This window comes from Lingula anatina, chromosome 8, assembly GCF_051362555.1.
Source record: "Lingula anatina isolate TDL-2025a chromosome 8, LinAna3.0, whole genome shotgun sequence".
NCBI classification, from domain to species: Eukaryota; Metazoa; Brachiopoda; class Lingulata; order Lingulida; family Lingulidae; genus Lingula; species Lingula anatina.
The window spans coordinates 5,350,625-5,365,138 of NC_141774.1; the positions used below are offsets into that span (position 1 = coordinate 5,350,625).

Sequence of the window (14,514 nt, forward strand, 5' to 3'; positions counted from 1 at the left end):
CTTTATCCAAGTCAACAGATTTCGATTTAATTGATGGTCAGAATCTCTGCTGGTGGTTGTAACTAATTGTTATTATTTATTTATTCATTTATTTATTTTGTCGTAGACGATCAATATCTATACATTTATTCATATTTAAATCCGATATTCCACTGTCATCTCCACGGAGGTAAAGAAATACCCATTAAATTGAAATGACACCATTAAACGTCACCAAATTTACACGCATTTCGCATTAGGGGATGCTCGTTAAAGGTCACGTGTCTTTTAGCGTGTGTGGCTACGGCGCACTGAAATTATCTCCTGTAGACGGCACCACTGCTTTCAACAAGGTTAACAATTCTGTTTTGTGGGTTATTGCCCCAGGTTTCCTAAAAAAGCTTGGTGGAATTGGTTCAGACTATTTGGGGTTTAGTTCTCCTCTGGATTGCACACTTCAATTCATGCCACAAGTCCTCAGTAGGTTTATTATCAGGATTCAAAGATGGTTTCTCCAGCACATTGGGTTTCTGCAACTAATCACTCACCACATGAGAACTGTGTGCAAGTGTGCTGTCATAACGAAGCCTGGATTACTCCCGAAGACCCCTCTTGCAGATGGAATGACGTATTAATAGCAATCTTCACCTGCGATGTGACCATTTATAAATAAATGCACATAACACTGACGGCGGGAAATCCCTTTCGAGTCTTCCCACCAACCATTTTTTTTCTTTCTTAAAAGGATTTGGTTTAAAATTAGAAGATGGGTGTTTTCTTCTATAAAAAGGGGCGTCACTTAAAAAAGATTGATCCTCCTCTTTCTATCGATTACCACCGGCATAACTGTTAAGATATGTTGTGTGTGCGATATACACTTGTGTCTAGCTACTCTCTTGCCCATAACGTTGAATGCCAGTTACTAAACGACCCATTTTCACAGTTTGTTCTCTATCTCAGTCCACAGGTTTTTTGGTTTAATTGAAGTCCAGAATTTGGTACCAAATGGTATTATTTTTAATTTTTGTCAACTTTTGCCTTCGTAGTATTATCGAATGTTATTTTGCAGTAAGCCCACCCTTCCAGGCGATGAATAACTAAAATATCAGAAATGAACTTCTATGACAAGTTTTAAAACCCTCTTCTCTGCTGTAGTATACTGTAAGCTGAGGAAACCGCCATTTTCATAATGAAAAGTTAATGGAAACATATTGATTTTACATTTTCAGCCGTTTGTTTGTATTTAATGAGGGTGTACATAAAGTAGGTAAACCGCAGGCCACTCAACGTTGTTGATTTTCTCTTTATTCCCTTGATTTGCAACAGCCTTTTGGAAGAACTATATGTTTCAGATATTGCATTATTAAAATTATTTTATTAATAATGCCAACAGTTTGAACCCAGCCAGATTGCAGAGGTCACCACTAAAACAGGAGGAAAAGCCAAAGAAGGGAGGTAGGGATACGAATCAAACCCTTACCGATGTATATTGTTGGCAATATATCAGCTGATTTACTTTGACCTGAACTCTATCCATCATGCAGCCTCGGTATACATCGTTTGTTGCAAATCAAACAACCTAGCAACTGAGATACTGTTACTCCAGCACAACAGCCAGGACAAACAATAATCAAATCTTACTACTGACGCATGATTTCAGCTTATTTGGTAAATGATGACAATCGCATTGAATATGAGATGGCAAGCTGCAGTAAGCCCCCACCCACATTCGCCATAAGCGATGTCTGCCGTTTACTTTTAATGTGTTGAAAACGCATGCGCAATGTTTTACCACTAATTGAAAAATGGCGTTGACGACGGAGCATATGAGAGTTAAACTAAACCTTTGCATATAGCAGTGTTTTATGTTTTGCAGCCAAATGTTGATTGTTTTCTTACAAACAAAACTTTATTTGGACACTATTGCGATAATAACATTAAAGGAAACAGTACTTCATAATCCAGTCCAGTTATTTCATAATTACTTCCCCTAAACATTTTTTGGTTTTCTTATAGGAATTTGCCGTACATTGAACATAATGAACATTTTTTTTTCAATTATGGCGTCACTTTCTAAAAAATATATGGCTCTCGTCTCCCATCGATTACCACTGACATAACTGTTAAAATATGGTGAGCATACTGTATGTCCTTGATTCTGGTTACTCTCTACTCATTACTTCAAATGCCAGTCACCATATCGGATCATTTTTACAGTTGGTTCTCTATCTCAGTCCACAAATCTGTGACTTAATTAGACACTCAATCAGCTAATTCTCGGATGTTTCGTCTTTCAAATACAACGGATCATATAGGCTATATCAGCGCATTTGACCAATGTCAAGCACTGAACGCAAGATGAAATTAGGAATCACGAATGCGTCAGCACTGTCAGTTTTTCAGCGCCACGTACCGTGTGCCATGAGTAAAATTGGTTTAGAATGTCTGTTTATGCAATCTACATGGACCTTTTAAATTCACCGCCAATGTTCTGTGTATGTTGCATATATGTTGTAAATAATAACTCGAATCCCTTCCATAATCTTGCTCGCAAAAAAATGTATATATTCAGTTGCCATCCGGGATACATTTCTACAATCTCGTGTTTCTTGAAAACCTGATAAGGTCAGTGGAATGCAGTGCACACATTAATATAAAGACGCATACTTTTTCACAATGGAGTTTATTAAATCGGATGGGGAAATCATGTACTTGTTTACAGGTTTTGTCAAAAGCCTTTTGAAGTTTCACTACTCTTAAAAACCGATTGATTCCGACCTTGCATCCAAGCACTATGAATATATCAGCAAATGCATATAGTAACTCTGGTCTGAGAGGTGACCGTCATATTCACGATTCAAACAACGGCTAATGAAATCACAAACTTTTTGACGGTTTATTTGTAGTTTATTTGGTATACTTTTAGTTCGAAAAACGCACACCAATACACGCTGCATTTATCCCCCCCCCCCCCCAGGGATCTGTTACTATAAGTTATATTTTAAAATGACCCAAGCATACTAATATGCAGCATCCTAAGCTTTTCATACAGTTCATATATATATATATATATATATATATATATATATATATATATATATATATATATATATATATATATATATATATATATATATAAGATAGCCCATGTATTTGCAAAAGCGATGTAATATTTAATTTGTTTTCTTGGCCTGATTTTATACCCGTAGATTTAAAAGTTTCTTGAAACTAAACAGATTGACAGCATGGATCTTTAGCCTCCTTCAGGATAAAAAAAAATGTGTTTCGAATTCTTAATCATCAAAACCGCCCCCAAAAAAATTAAACACTTTATAAACGGAGCTGGTGTTTTATACAAAGCACACTTCCTTTTAGACAAATCTTAGATCTTGCTGTTTAATGGGGTGTGGGGAATATGGGATCGTTTCAATTGACACAGGTGTAAATCTAACACTTTCTTTCAATAATCATCAAAGTATTCCATATCCAACACCTTTCGAAAACTGCGTCCCTCAATTAACTTTTTTTTTCTTTTTTTTTTTTTTTTTTTTTTTTTTTTGTGTGTGTGTGTATGTGTGTGTTTTCTTAATATTCTGGTTTCTGAGTCTTTTTCAGAGAGAAAATAGCGAAAGCGACCGGAGCATTTCACTCATGCCCGTCCAAATATAAAATGAACCCCTTTTTGATAGATTTCCTGATAGGAGAATCTATATGTAAAGCTAAATTTATGAATGACTACCGAAGTGTTTTTTTTTTTTTTTTTTTTTTTTCCAGAAACGATTACATCTACGATGTGGCCACTGCAATTCTACATCTTCGCATTGTTTCTGTTCGGCAGTCCCGTGACAGGTATGTATATTCATGATTCATAGCAAACAAAGGAAGAAAGACTTTGATATAGCAAATGTCGATAATTTACCAAAAACTTTCACTCAATGTACCCACCAAAAATTATTATAATATTTTAAAGATTGTACATTGATGAAGTATTGTTTGAGAATTGGCCATCAAGCCCGCTTTTTTTTACACCACTCCATAATGATAAAAAATACAGGGTTTGTCGATTATATTTACCAGTATTTACAAATTAAAATGATATTCAGCATTCAAATAGTCAAAAGAATTATCACATTTCTATCAATATAACTTTTCTGAGGTCAACAAAACAACACATTGGCCTCAGCCAAAGTCAACGATCGTTTATTATTTCTGAATACAACTTTCACTCGGGTTAATGAGGTGATATATATATATATATATATATATATATATATATATATATATATATATATATATATATATATATATATATATATATATATATATATATATATATATATATAATTTCAGGGAAGCACTTCAGATATGCTACAATCAGCTGTAGGACAGCTTCGGATAATGCTTCAGTTGGTAAGTTGGAAATTGTAGTTTTCAGTAACAAACATTTGTACAATAACATACATTTGGCTAAAAAGGAATGGTGAGAGCCTCATTAAATATTTAATTACCATTGAAGATACGATAGGCAAGCTGGCGGAATTAAAAAAAGCTTGTCTATATAGCGATTTTGAGTTGCACATCTACATAGAATTGATTAATGAAAACCCCAGAGAATGATTCAGAAAATGTCACTGAAAATGACACACAAGTGCATTAGGACAAGGTCAGCAAGACCACCTGACATCGACATAAAACACTTTGTTTAAACCACGTACCAAATTATTTTCTTCCTTTTTTGTTTAGAAGTGATCACTAGTGATTTTGGTGCTTTAATTTGCAACAGAAAAGACGAAAAACCTCGAACCGATTGGTATGTACAAATGTTAACAATTGAGGATCATACGCATAAATAAATAACAATTGTACAAACAATGAATTAGTTAATCACAAGGAAAAAAATCAAAATTACACTTTAGTACTATGAACAGTACTTTCTGGAGTGGAGGATGCACCTGACGGTCTCTGCCTCGAGTCAAAACGTTCAGTGATGGTGTTCAGAGACCATTTCTGTACGCAGTATTTATCATTTATCCATTCTGAGGACACCTTACACATTTTTAATGTGATTCCCATCTAGGAACTGAGCTGGCCACTGGGGATCTGTTAGCACAGCACCAGTCAGCAGCTGCATTGGCTGCATGCGAAGGACATTTATCGTACTGTTGCACACATGGGTAGTCATAGTTTCCAAATATATTCTCGACAGAATTCCTTAAGTTCCATTTCAGGACTTGGGTACATGGGTCTGTACTGTGGCGGATTTAGATTCCTTCGGTTTCTGAAAAAATAAAACACACCCCTCCCCTCTAAATCGTACCAAAGGGCACTGTTTGCTCTCCAAAACATAAACAAATCAAATTATTTGTTTGTGACAAATGACAAATGATAGCAGAATTCGTATTGTAATTAACTGTATATTCCATTGTGAGACCCCGAATCGCCGTTTATTAAGAGATGTGGATCATCCAGCCTCAATTTCATCACGTTGAATAGAAATCTGTTCAACCAAACTTATTAGAAATTAAATCGTCTCTGTCAATTTTGATACTATTTTTAATAATCATTCTGATCTGTTTTCCTCCATCTAAGTGACCTGCGCTTGGAGAGCTGCCTTTAGGATAGATGACGGTCCGTGCCAAGACCCCTGCACGCAGGCTAACGTAGGACAACTTGCCACAAGGTATATTGGAGCTTGGTGGTGTTACGGAGGTTAGTATAATTCACTGATGCTGAAAGATTAATCACATGACGTTTGCATTTCCGAGTAGAGTTTGGCCAAAGGAGACTCCTAAGCGGTGACGTCGCAATAACACATTCAGTCATCCCCCCTTATTTTGAATTTCAGGTTGCAGTCCCGTTGTATCAGTTGCTGAACTTAAGTACTATGTCACAGGCGTAGACCCTGTTGACAAATGGCAACAAGGGAGAAATGAGTTTAATTACGATGTGCCGCACTCTGGTGTGTTTACGTTTGGGTAAGTCTATTTTGGTGTGTCTTCCACTACCACCCAAATAGTCCTTGTTCAATATTCCCTATACAAGTGCATCATCAATTGATATACTAGTATCTAGCAGAAACAGACAGAAGCATGCGTATGTGTGTATTTTTTTTTTCATTTCGTAGGCAAGACTTTTAACTTAGTGTGTATAAGTCAGAATCGGGCAGCAGTGTGCATTTTTTTTTTCGAATTTATTTCGAATGCTAAGACATGTGCCTGAAATCCCTTTCAAGTTACATTTTCTTTTTATCCACCCTACGATATGCATTGTTGCTTCGATATGGACAAAACGAAATTTCAGATAACAGTGAACATGCAGATTCACTATTGAACAGTTTATTTGACTGACGGATACTCAAAATTGCCGCTATTCTTCAGGGGCACTGTAAAGCTAACACCTGTAATGGTATAGTGAGCAATCAAGCTGTACAGTGGCCTGATACTCAGAAACAAACGATAATTAAGGTTGTTGCAAAAAAAAAAAAAATCCTATCCACATTGTAGCCAGAATTAGAGGTCCACGCATAGTAAATTTTCATTAGGTTTGTGAAATGATAATCGACCGTCTGACGATAAGTATAAATAGTAGCCCTTGTACTGTAAATGACTCGGGCAAATCCCCAAATAAACGCATGCTGCAAATGAACAAATGATGCAGAATATCACTCGATTAATTTAGACAGATTATTTATTGAATCCATCAGGTACTTGCATTTGTGTCTCACGGTGACCATTTTTAACACTTTAGAATGGTCGACTGTTGCTGGGTAACACTGGAAACAGGAGCCGGTAAAATGACAAAAGTTATAACCGAATATAATGCTGGTATCCGAAACGACACGGGGAAACCAAACGCAAGCCCCATAACCACAACTAATCCCCTGGTTAAGTAAGTACAGTGTTCAAGTACTGCAGATAAAACTAATAAAGACCCATGATTGTCTACATATATTACTTATCTTAAATGTAAATACAGGCTTTTCCACGTTTGACTCAATTTCAGCATTTTGGCCACTATAACACAGGATGTAACTGACTGGTAACAATTTATCGGAATACTACATACGGATACATGGTTTTAGGCGGTTTTACGCATTTTGCTCCTGAGAACGCATGTTTGATAATGTTTGAAACTTTTAAGGTACGAATTGGAGCAGATGTATTTGAATTATGTAGCAAGAGTTGCACCTTTTGACGTCTAAAGATGGGATATTGTAAGATGTCGCTGGGCAATTGGATATGCTGATAATGTTTGAAACTTTTAAGGTACGAATTGGAGCAGATGTATTTGAATTATGTAGCAAGATTTGCACCTTTTGACGTCTAAAAGAAAAATTCAATATGTTGTCTTGTAACTTTCATAGAAAAGCTAGATGAAAAACACATGGAGCACAGTTTTGTCGAGAATCAACAGTCGGTCAATTTCTTAAATCCATTTATTGGAGATCAGTGGGTTAATTTGAATCCAAGAGTAAGTCACTTGATGGCGCGGCGCGTGTTTAGTGCAAGTAAATTATCGCGGATCATCGCTTAAATTTTGACACCTACGTATAATATTAACTCAAAGCAAGTAATCGATCCGTTGAAGAGTTCGTTCAACGTTCTGTATGTTAATATATTATAATTAAAATGATTGTTGTCGTTATATTTATTTTCAATAGCATGGATATCACCTGTGGCTATCAATTTGACATCCCGAATGCGGATGCAGATGGGGATATTGTAAGATGTCGCTGGGCAATTGGATATGCTGAGTGCGGCAACGTGTGTGGGCCACTTCCGGGGTCAACTTTGTATCCAGTACGTGAATTCTCTCTCTCTCTCTCTCTCTCTCTCTCCGTCATATAAATACCATATCATCTATAATGTAAATGTAATCGATAGTTAAAATAACGTATACCTGGTTAAAGCTTTCAATTCCCTTACAAAGTATATGCACTGCTTAACCTTTTTTCGGGTAAGGGACCATTCCCAGACCCTATCGTACTAACTGTGGATCGATCTAAGACTAAGTGGATTCTAGCTAAATTGGCGGCTTTGGTGTCTGACACGCATTCTGAAGCTGCTATACGGGTAATTAATTATCGTTAAGCAGCTTCAGATGAATTCGATGAAAACAATTAAGAGAGAACCCCCTTGGAAATCGATCGATCCCGTCCGATCGATCTACGTAAGGGAACCCAATCTTAGTCTTTTCACTTGGTTAGTCAATCCAACTTAAAATTGCTTTAAATTATATACACTAATTATTATCTTATCACCGGTTTCGAAGGGGGAGGGGTTTAATACAGACTTGATATTAAATATGGTAAATACTTTCCAAATCATTTTTCGTTTATCTTTTGCTATTTCCTGCTTTAGTAACTTTTAATAATCTGTTCAGTAAAATACACATTTTCAAAATAAATGACTCATGTTACCTAGACATACTGTACCTTTGAAACTAAAATAGTCAATTTTAAATGTCAAGTCTGTTATTATGTTTTTAAATATAGCAAAATGACTTACCCGCACGAAAACGCAGTAGATGCTCCAGCGCAGTAGACTACTGCAATCATACTGCAAATATGCCTCAAATCTGCTTCGCATTGGGAGCTAATTAGCATATTTGAAACATGCTTCTATCATGCTGCTAATCTACTGCATTAATGCTCCTTCTCTGTACAACCCTATGTAATTTTTGAAGTAGAATTGCAGGAGGGTATGCTGCATTTCTACTGCAAATATGCTCCACACCACTACTGCGTTAATGCTTCTTTGCTACTTCGATACTACTGCATTTTCGTGCGGGTAGTCTTTCTGTCACTTATAACCAGCAGAAATAATTAACCATCCCAGTAGTGTAAAACTAACATATTGGACTCAACGCTTTAGTGGGCAAAATATCAATCGATATATTTCAGAACTGCACCCTTATCATCCCGTCTTCTAAGCGAAGCCTTTACGGTAGTGGGTTTTATGCAGTAGCAATAATGTTGGAAGATTTCCCCGCAACAAACATAACACAGGGTGGAGTGCAGAAAGACGAAACAACTCCATTGTCAAAGGTCCCGCTGCAGGTCAGTACTATTAATATTAAGGTTGAAATAAAAAATAAATAAATAAAACATCAACGACCAGAAAAAAATGTAAAGGATGGTATGCTTAACCCTATGATCGTTTACGAAATCATGGAATTATTAATTAAAGGGATTACAACTCTTCATAAGAGATCTACATTTCACAATATGTACATTATGAACAACTCATAAAAATATGATATATTCTATTTTACCACAAAAAAGACAGTTACAGCAAAAACTCTGAAATACATGCTTGCCATCTGACCACGTGACCTCCATAGGAAGATATATTCTGTAATAATCTCTTAAGAGATTATTAGCAAGAAAGAAACTTTTTTGGAAAAAAAGCTTGGGTTTTATTTGAATGTAGAAATGGATTCATTAACCATTGGTAGGTATGGGAAAGGTGATGTTTACCCCATGAAAATCATTATTTATTTATTTATTTATTTATTTATTGTTTTATTTATTTTTATTTTTATTTTTATTTTTATTTTTATTTTCTTTTATTTATTTATTTTTTTTTTTATTTTTTTTTTTTTTGCCAAAATGAACAGTTGTCATCCCTTTGAGTATAATTGTATTGATAGTTACACAACGGAAACTTTTTTGGTAATGTGAATGTCTGAAATAAATTGGACATTTCAGTATCTTGCTCGCATAAAGGATTGCAACTGTGCCAACAGGCCAACTTTCACAACTACACCAGAGACAAGAACTATATATGTTGGGCAGACTTTCACGAAAAACTTCATAGCCATTTATCCCAGTGGGTATGTATGTACATGTATGCACTTCGTAACCATGTTCTATCAGACAACAGCAATTGGCTATCTTTCATATGTGTGTGTGTGTGTGTGTGTGTGTGTGTGTGTGTGTTAAATGTAGATAAAACTTTGGTTGACAACGAATACCCACACCCATGTATTAAATATTCTAATTAGCTGATGCTTAAACTTATATTAATATATTTAATGTATTATAACGCTCAACGACCAACACCACTTCATCTTCAAACATCAAAAATGTGCCTCTACCTGTGTACAAATGATACAACATTACATAAAAACCTTTGCTCCATCACCAGTAATAACAATTTTAAAAGATCAAAAGATCTTCATAGCCATGTCTAATTCCAATTCCAACTCTGGTACAGTTATTACTTCTACAAATCTGATAATTTTACAACGCAAAAGAAAACCCTTAGCTTTATACAAATGTTTTATACAAACACTTTTATTGGGAATAAATTGGAGAACCATGCAGTGTCCGTAAAGGAGCGTTGATTGACATCGATTGAGCGTTTACCTTTCTCACTTGTTTTGTTAACCAGCGAACCCTGCATAGCGCCCAAATGACCTTCCTCCATAGCCACGACATCGTTGACCCGTTAAATGACAATGAATGTATCTATTATTATAACGTTCGCTTCTTTCTACACTTGTAGAATAAATACCATCAACGTCATTCCACCAACCGGTGCTAATGTGGGTGCAATGGTTACTGTAAATGGTACCACGGCCTCTGTAAGCATAACCTGGACTCCGACCACAGCACAGCTTGGCCAGACTTTGGTTTGTTATCAAGGCTTTGGTAGTGATAGGTAAGTTCACACTCATCGAATACCCTCTTCTCATGTCTCATAATTGAACTAGCAACTACAGGAGTTTATTGCAAACTTGTAGTCGGCTTAAGTGCCTCTGATGCCTGGCATGCCTACTAAAGCTGTTAGGCGGTAATTAACAACCGTTTACCATTAGAATGTTCAGAAATTTTATTATCTTTTCTATTGATCTAACTTATTGTATATTCATTAGGAAGAGAAAGGACTATGATATACGAATTTGCAACATATTATATTATATTATATTATATTATATTATATTATATTATATTATATTATATTATATTTTCAGATGCTCTGGACCATACTTATGTGACAAACTTACAGTAGGTAATGTGTAATATTTCGACTTAGGTAATTTGCAACTTGGGGACCCAGATTGGACACCAGTGCCCATGATTATGTTTCAAATTTATATGTGGACTGCCTCATTTAAACCGTTGCTTTTATAGTTACTTATAAGCCTCAGGACATACCAAAGGAAGAAGCAAATTCATCACTCTGTCAGACAAAATAAAAAAATGCTTTAAAAACACACCTTCTTCAGGCTGAAACATCTTTTAAAGTGACCCACCTCATTTAATGGCAGCCCTTTTGGATTTTGGTCAAATATGAGGCTCTGTCATCGGAAAACATCTGGGGATTTTTTTCTTATCTTAACAGACGGGAGTTGGTTGAGGAACGTTTGTCACCATGGTTCCAACATCAATGTGGAACATATGCTGGCTTACTATCCTAGAATGACATATTTATGTATGACACATTACTGCTGCGTCGACACTACCATAATTATATAATTGAGGTTTGGCAAAAATGACCGATGGTTCATCACAGCACAGTACGCAACGTTAAAAATAAACATTTCGGAAAGCGCAAAAAATTAACCTTGAGGATTTATTTAATTATGTCTTTCCAAACTACATGATCACACTCCGTCTCAATCAGTGGAATAGATTGCTATGTCAGTTCGTTTCAAATGCATTTGTATTGCTAAACATGTAATGCACTACAGATTAAGCTCCCACATTTGTTTTGCTTCACAACAAAATTAGCGTTTTTTTCTCAAATGGTTTAATATTCCACTATTCCGTATGGTGTTGTACCTGCTAATGTGGAATAAAAATATATAATTATACGTTCACAGACCCGTCAGATGACGGCGGATGGTGCACCTACAGCGATTGGACTGATTGCTCAGTGACTTGTGAAAATGGTACAAAGACACGCTCTAGGGAGTGCAAATGTCCTGAACCCGCCTACGGTGGCACCAACTGTGTAGGTGCCAAAACCGAGACTCAGTATTGTAGTGCCCCCCCTTGCCCAGGTAACGACCCCACTCTTTCCTCCTCTCTCCCCCCATCTCTCCCTCTCTCTCTCTCTCCCTCTTTCTCTCTCTGAAATCGCAGTTAAAACAGACATTTCATTGGCCAAACCTAAAAACACCATTTGTTTATGTATTTCATTGCCCTCCAGTTGACGGTGGATGGTGCACGTACAGCGATTGGACTGATTGCTCAGTGACGTGTGAAGACGGCACACAGACACGCTCTAGGGAGTGTAAATGTCCTGAACCCACCTACGGTGGCACCAACTGTGTAGGTGCCAAAACCGAGACTCAGTCTTGTAGTGGCTCTCCTTGCCCAGGTAACGACCCCACGCTTTCCTCCTCTCTCCCTCCCCATCTCTCTCTCTCTCTCTCTCTCGGAAATCGCAGTTAAAACAGACATTTCATTGACTAAACCTTAAAACAACATTTCAATACGTACTTATATTGCACTCCAGTTGACGGCGGATGGTGCACGTACAGCGATTGGAGTGATTGCTCAGTGACGTGTGAAGACGGCACACAGACACGCTCTAGGGAGTGCAATTGTCCTGCGCCCGCTCACGGTGGCGGCAACTGTGTGGGTGCGACAACCGACAGTCAGTCTTGCAGTGCCCCCCCTTGCCCAGGTAAAGAAACCTATCTCTCTCTCTCTCTCTCTCTCTCTCTCTGAAATCGCAGTTAAAACAGACATTTCATTGACTAAACCTTAAAACAACATTTCAATACGTACTTATATTGTTCTCCAGTTGACGGCGGATGGTGCACGTACAGCGGTTGGACTGATTGCTCAGTGACGTGTGAAGACGGCACACAGACACGCTCTAGGGAGTGCAATTGTCCTGCTCCCGCTCACGGTGGCGCCAACTGTGTGGGTGCGACAACCGAGACTCAGTCTTGTAGTGGCCCCCCTTGCCCAGGTAAAGAAACATCTCTCTCTCTCTCTCTCTCTCTCTCTCTCTCTCTCTCTCTCTCTGAAATCGCAGTTAAAACATATTTCATAGACCAAACCTTATTATAACCTTTCATTATGTACTTTTATTGCCCTCCAGTTGACGGCGGATGGTGCACGTACAGCGATTGGACTGATTGCTCAGTGACGTGTGAAGACGGCACACAGACACGCTCTAGGGAGTGCAATTGTCCTGCTCCCGCTCACGGTGGCGCCAACTGTGTGGGTGCGACAACCGACAGTCAGTCTTGTAGTGGCCCCCCTTGCCCAGGTAAAGAAACCTCTCTCTCTCTCTCTCTCTCTCTCTCTGAAATCGCAGTTAAAACAGACATTTCATTGACTAAACCTTAAAACAACATTTCAATACGTACTTACATGTATATTGCCCTCCAGTTGACGGCGGATGGTGCACGTACAGCGATTGGACTGATTGCTCAGTGACGTGTGAAGACGGCACACAGACACGCTCTAGGGAGTGCAATTGTCCTGCTCCCGCTCACGGTGGCGCCAACTGTGTGGGTGCGACAACCGAGACTCAGTCTTGTAGTGGCCCCCCTTGCCCAGGTAAAGAAACCCCCCTCTCTCTCTCTCTCTCTCTCTCTCTCTCTGAAATCTCAGTTAAAACAGACATTCATAGATCAAACCTTATTATAACCTTTAATTATATGTACTTTTATTGCCCTCCAGTTGACGGCGGATGGTGCACGTACAGCGATTGGAGTGATTGCTCAGTGACGTGTGAAAATGGCACACAGACACGCTCTAGGGAGTGCAAGTGTCCTGAACCCGCCTACGGTGGCGCCACCTGTGTGGGTGCGACAACCGAGACACAGTATTGTAGTGGCCCCTGTTGCCCAGGTGAAGATATGCATCTCTCTCTCTCTCTCTCTCCTCTCTCTCTCTCTCTCTCTCTCTCTCTCTCTATATATATATATATATATATTAAATGTTTTATAGACATAGCCTAAAGCCTGTACACCATTAGAGCTCGGACTTTAATAAAGTCATGTCAGACGACGTGTGATGCAATGTACATGACGTAAACAATGCAGATATATTAAGGTGTGGATATTACAACATGTGAAGTTTCGACGCAGGGCCCGTTTTGGTTTTTGTCCACATCACCCCCAAAAGAATCTACTCATTTGTTCTTTGGTCCATATGTGGCCTATCCTGCAAATATCATCAAGGTTCGTCCAAAAAGTTTTGCGTTATGTTTCGAACAAACAAACTTACGTCATCATAAACAAGTGATAAGCCAATATTCGGAACATATCAATAGGAACATTATATCCTTTTGAGGGCGGCGATGAAATTTTAATACTTATGTTCCAGTGGATGGTTATCTGAGCGATTGGTTACCGTGGTCTTCTTGTTCTGCTACGTACCAAGGAGTGTATATATCCCGACCCAGATTGTCCTGGTGATGACTGTGGCCAACTTCCGGAAGAATATGAAAACTGCACCCAAAAGCCGTGTTGTACAACAAGTGGTGGATCACCGGGTTCATTCCAACACGACAGAGGTTAGTATCCTCATGTAACTTTCGGATATAACATGACAAAAAAGCTTGT

The 14,514-nt window shown here is 38.0% G+C and overlaps 1 protein-coding gene across 1 annotated transcript in view; it reads left to right on the forward strand.

Moving 5' to 3' along the window:
• LOC106180466 (uncharacterized) overlaps nt 1–14,367 on the forward strand; it is a 104,434-nt gene extending 90,067 nt beyond the window's left edge. The window contains exons 11-20 of the mRNA XM_086994118.1: nt 10,488–10,643; nt 10,957–10,994; nt 11,809–11,988; nt 12,138–12,308; nt 12,447–12,617; nt 12,738–12,908; nt 13,041–13,211; nt 13,334–13,504; nt 13,628–13,798; nt 14,276–14,367. Coding sequence (XP_086850244.1) covers nt 10,488–10,643; nt 10,957–10,994; nt 11,809–11,988; nt 12,138–12,308; nt 12,447–12,617; nt 12,738–12,908; nt 13,041–13,211; nt 13,334–13,504; nt 13,628–13,798; nt 14,276–14,367 — 1,492 coding nt within the window. The remainder of the gene's footprint in view (nt 1–10,487; nt 10,644–10,956; nt 10,995–11,808; nt 11,989–12,137; nt 12,309–12,446; nt 12,618–12,737; nt 12,909–13,040; nt 13,212–13,333; nt 13,505–13,627; nt 13,799–14,275) is intronic.
• Nucleotides 14,368–14,514: the final 147 nt, after the last annotated feature.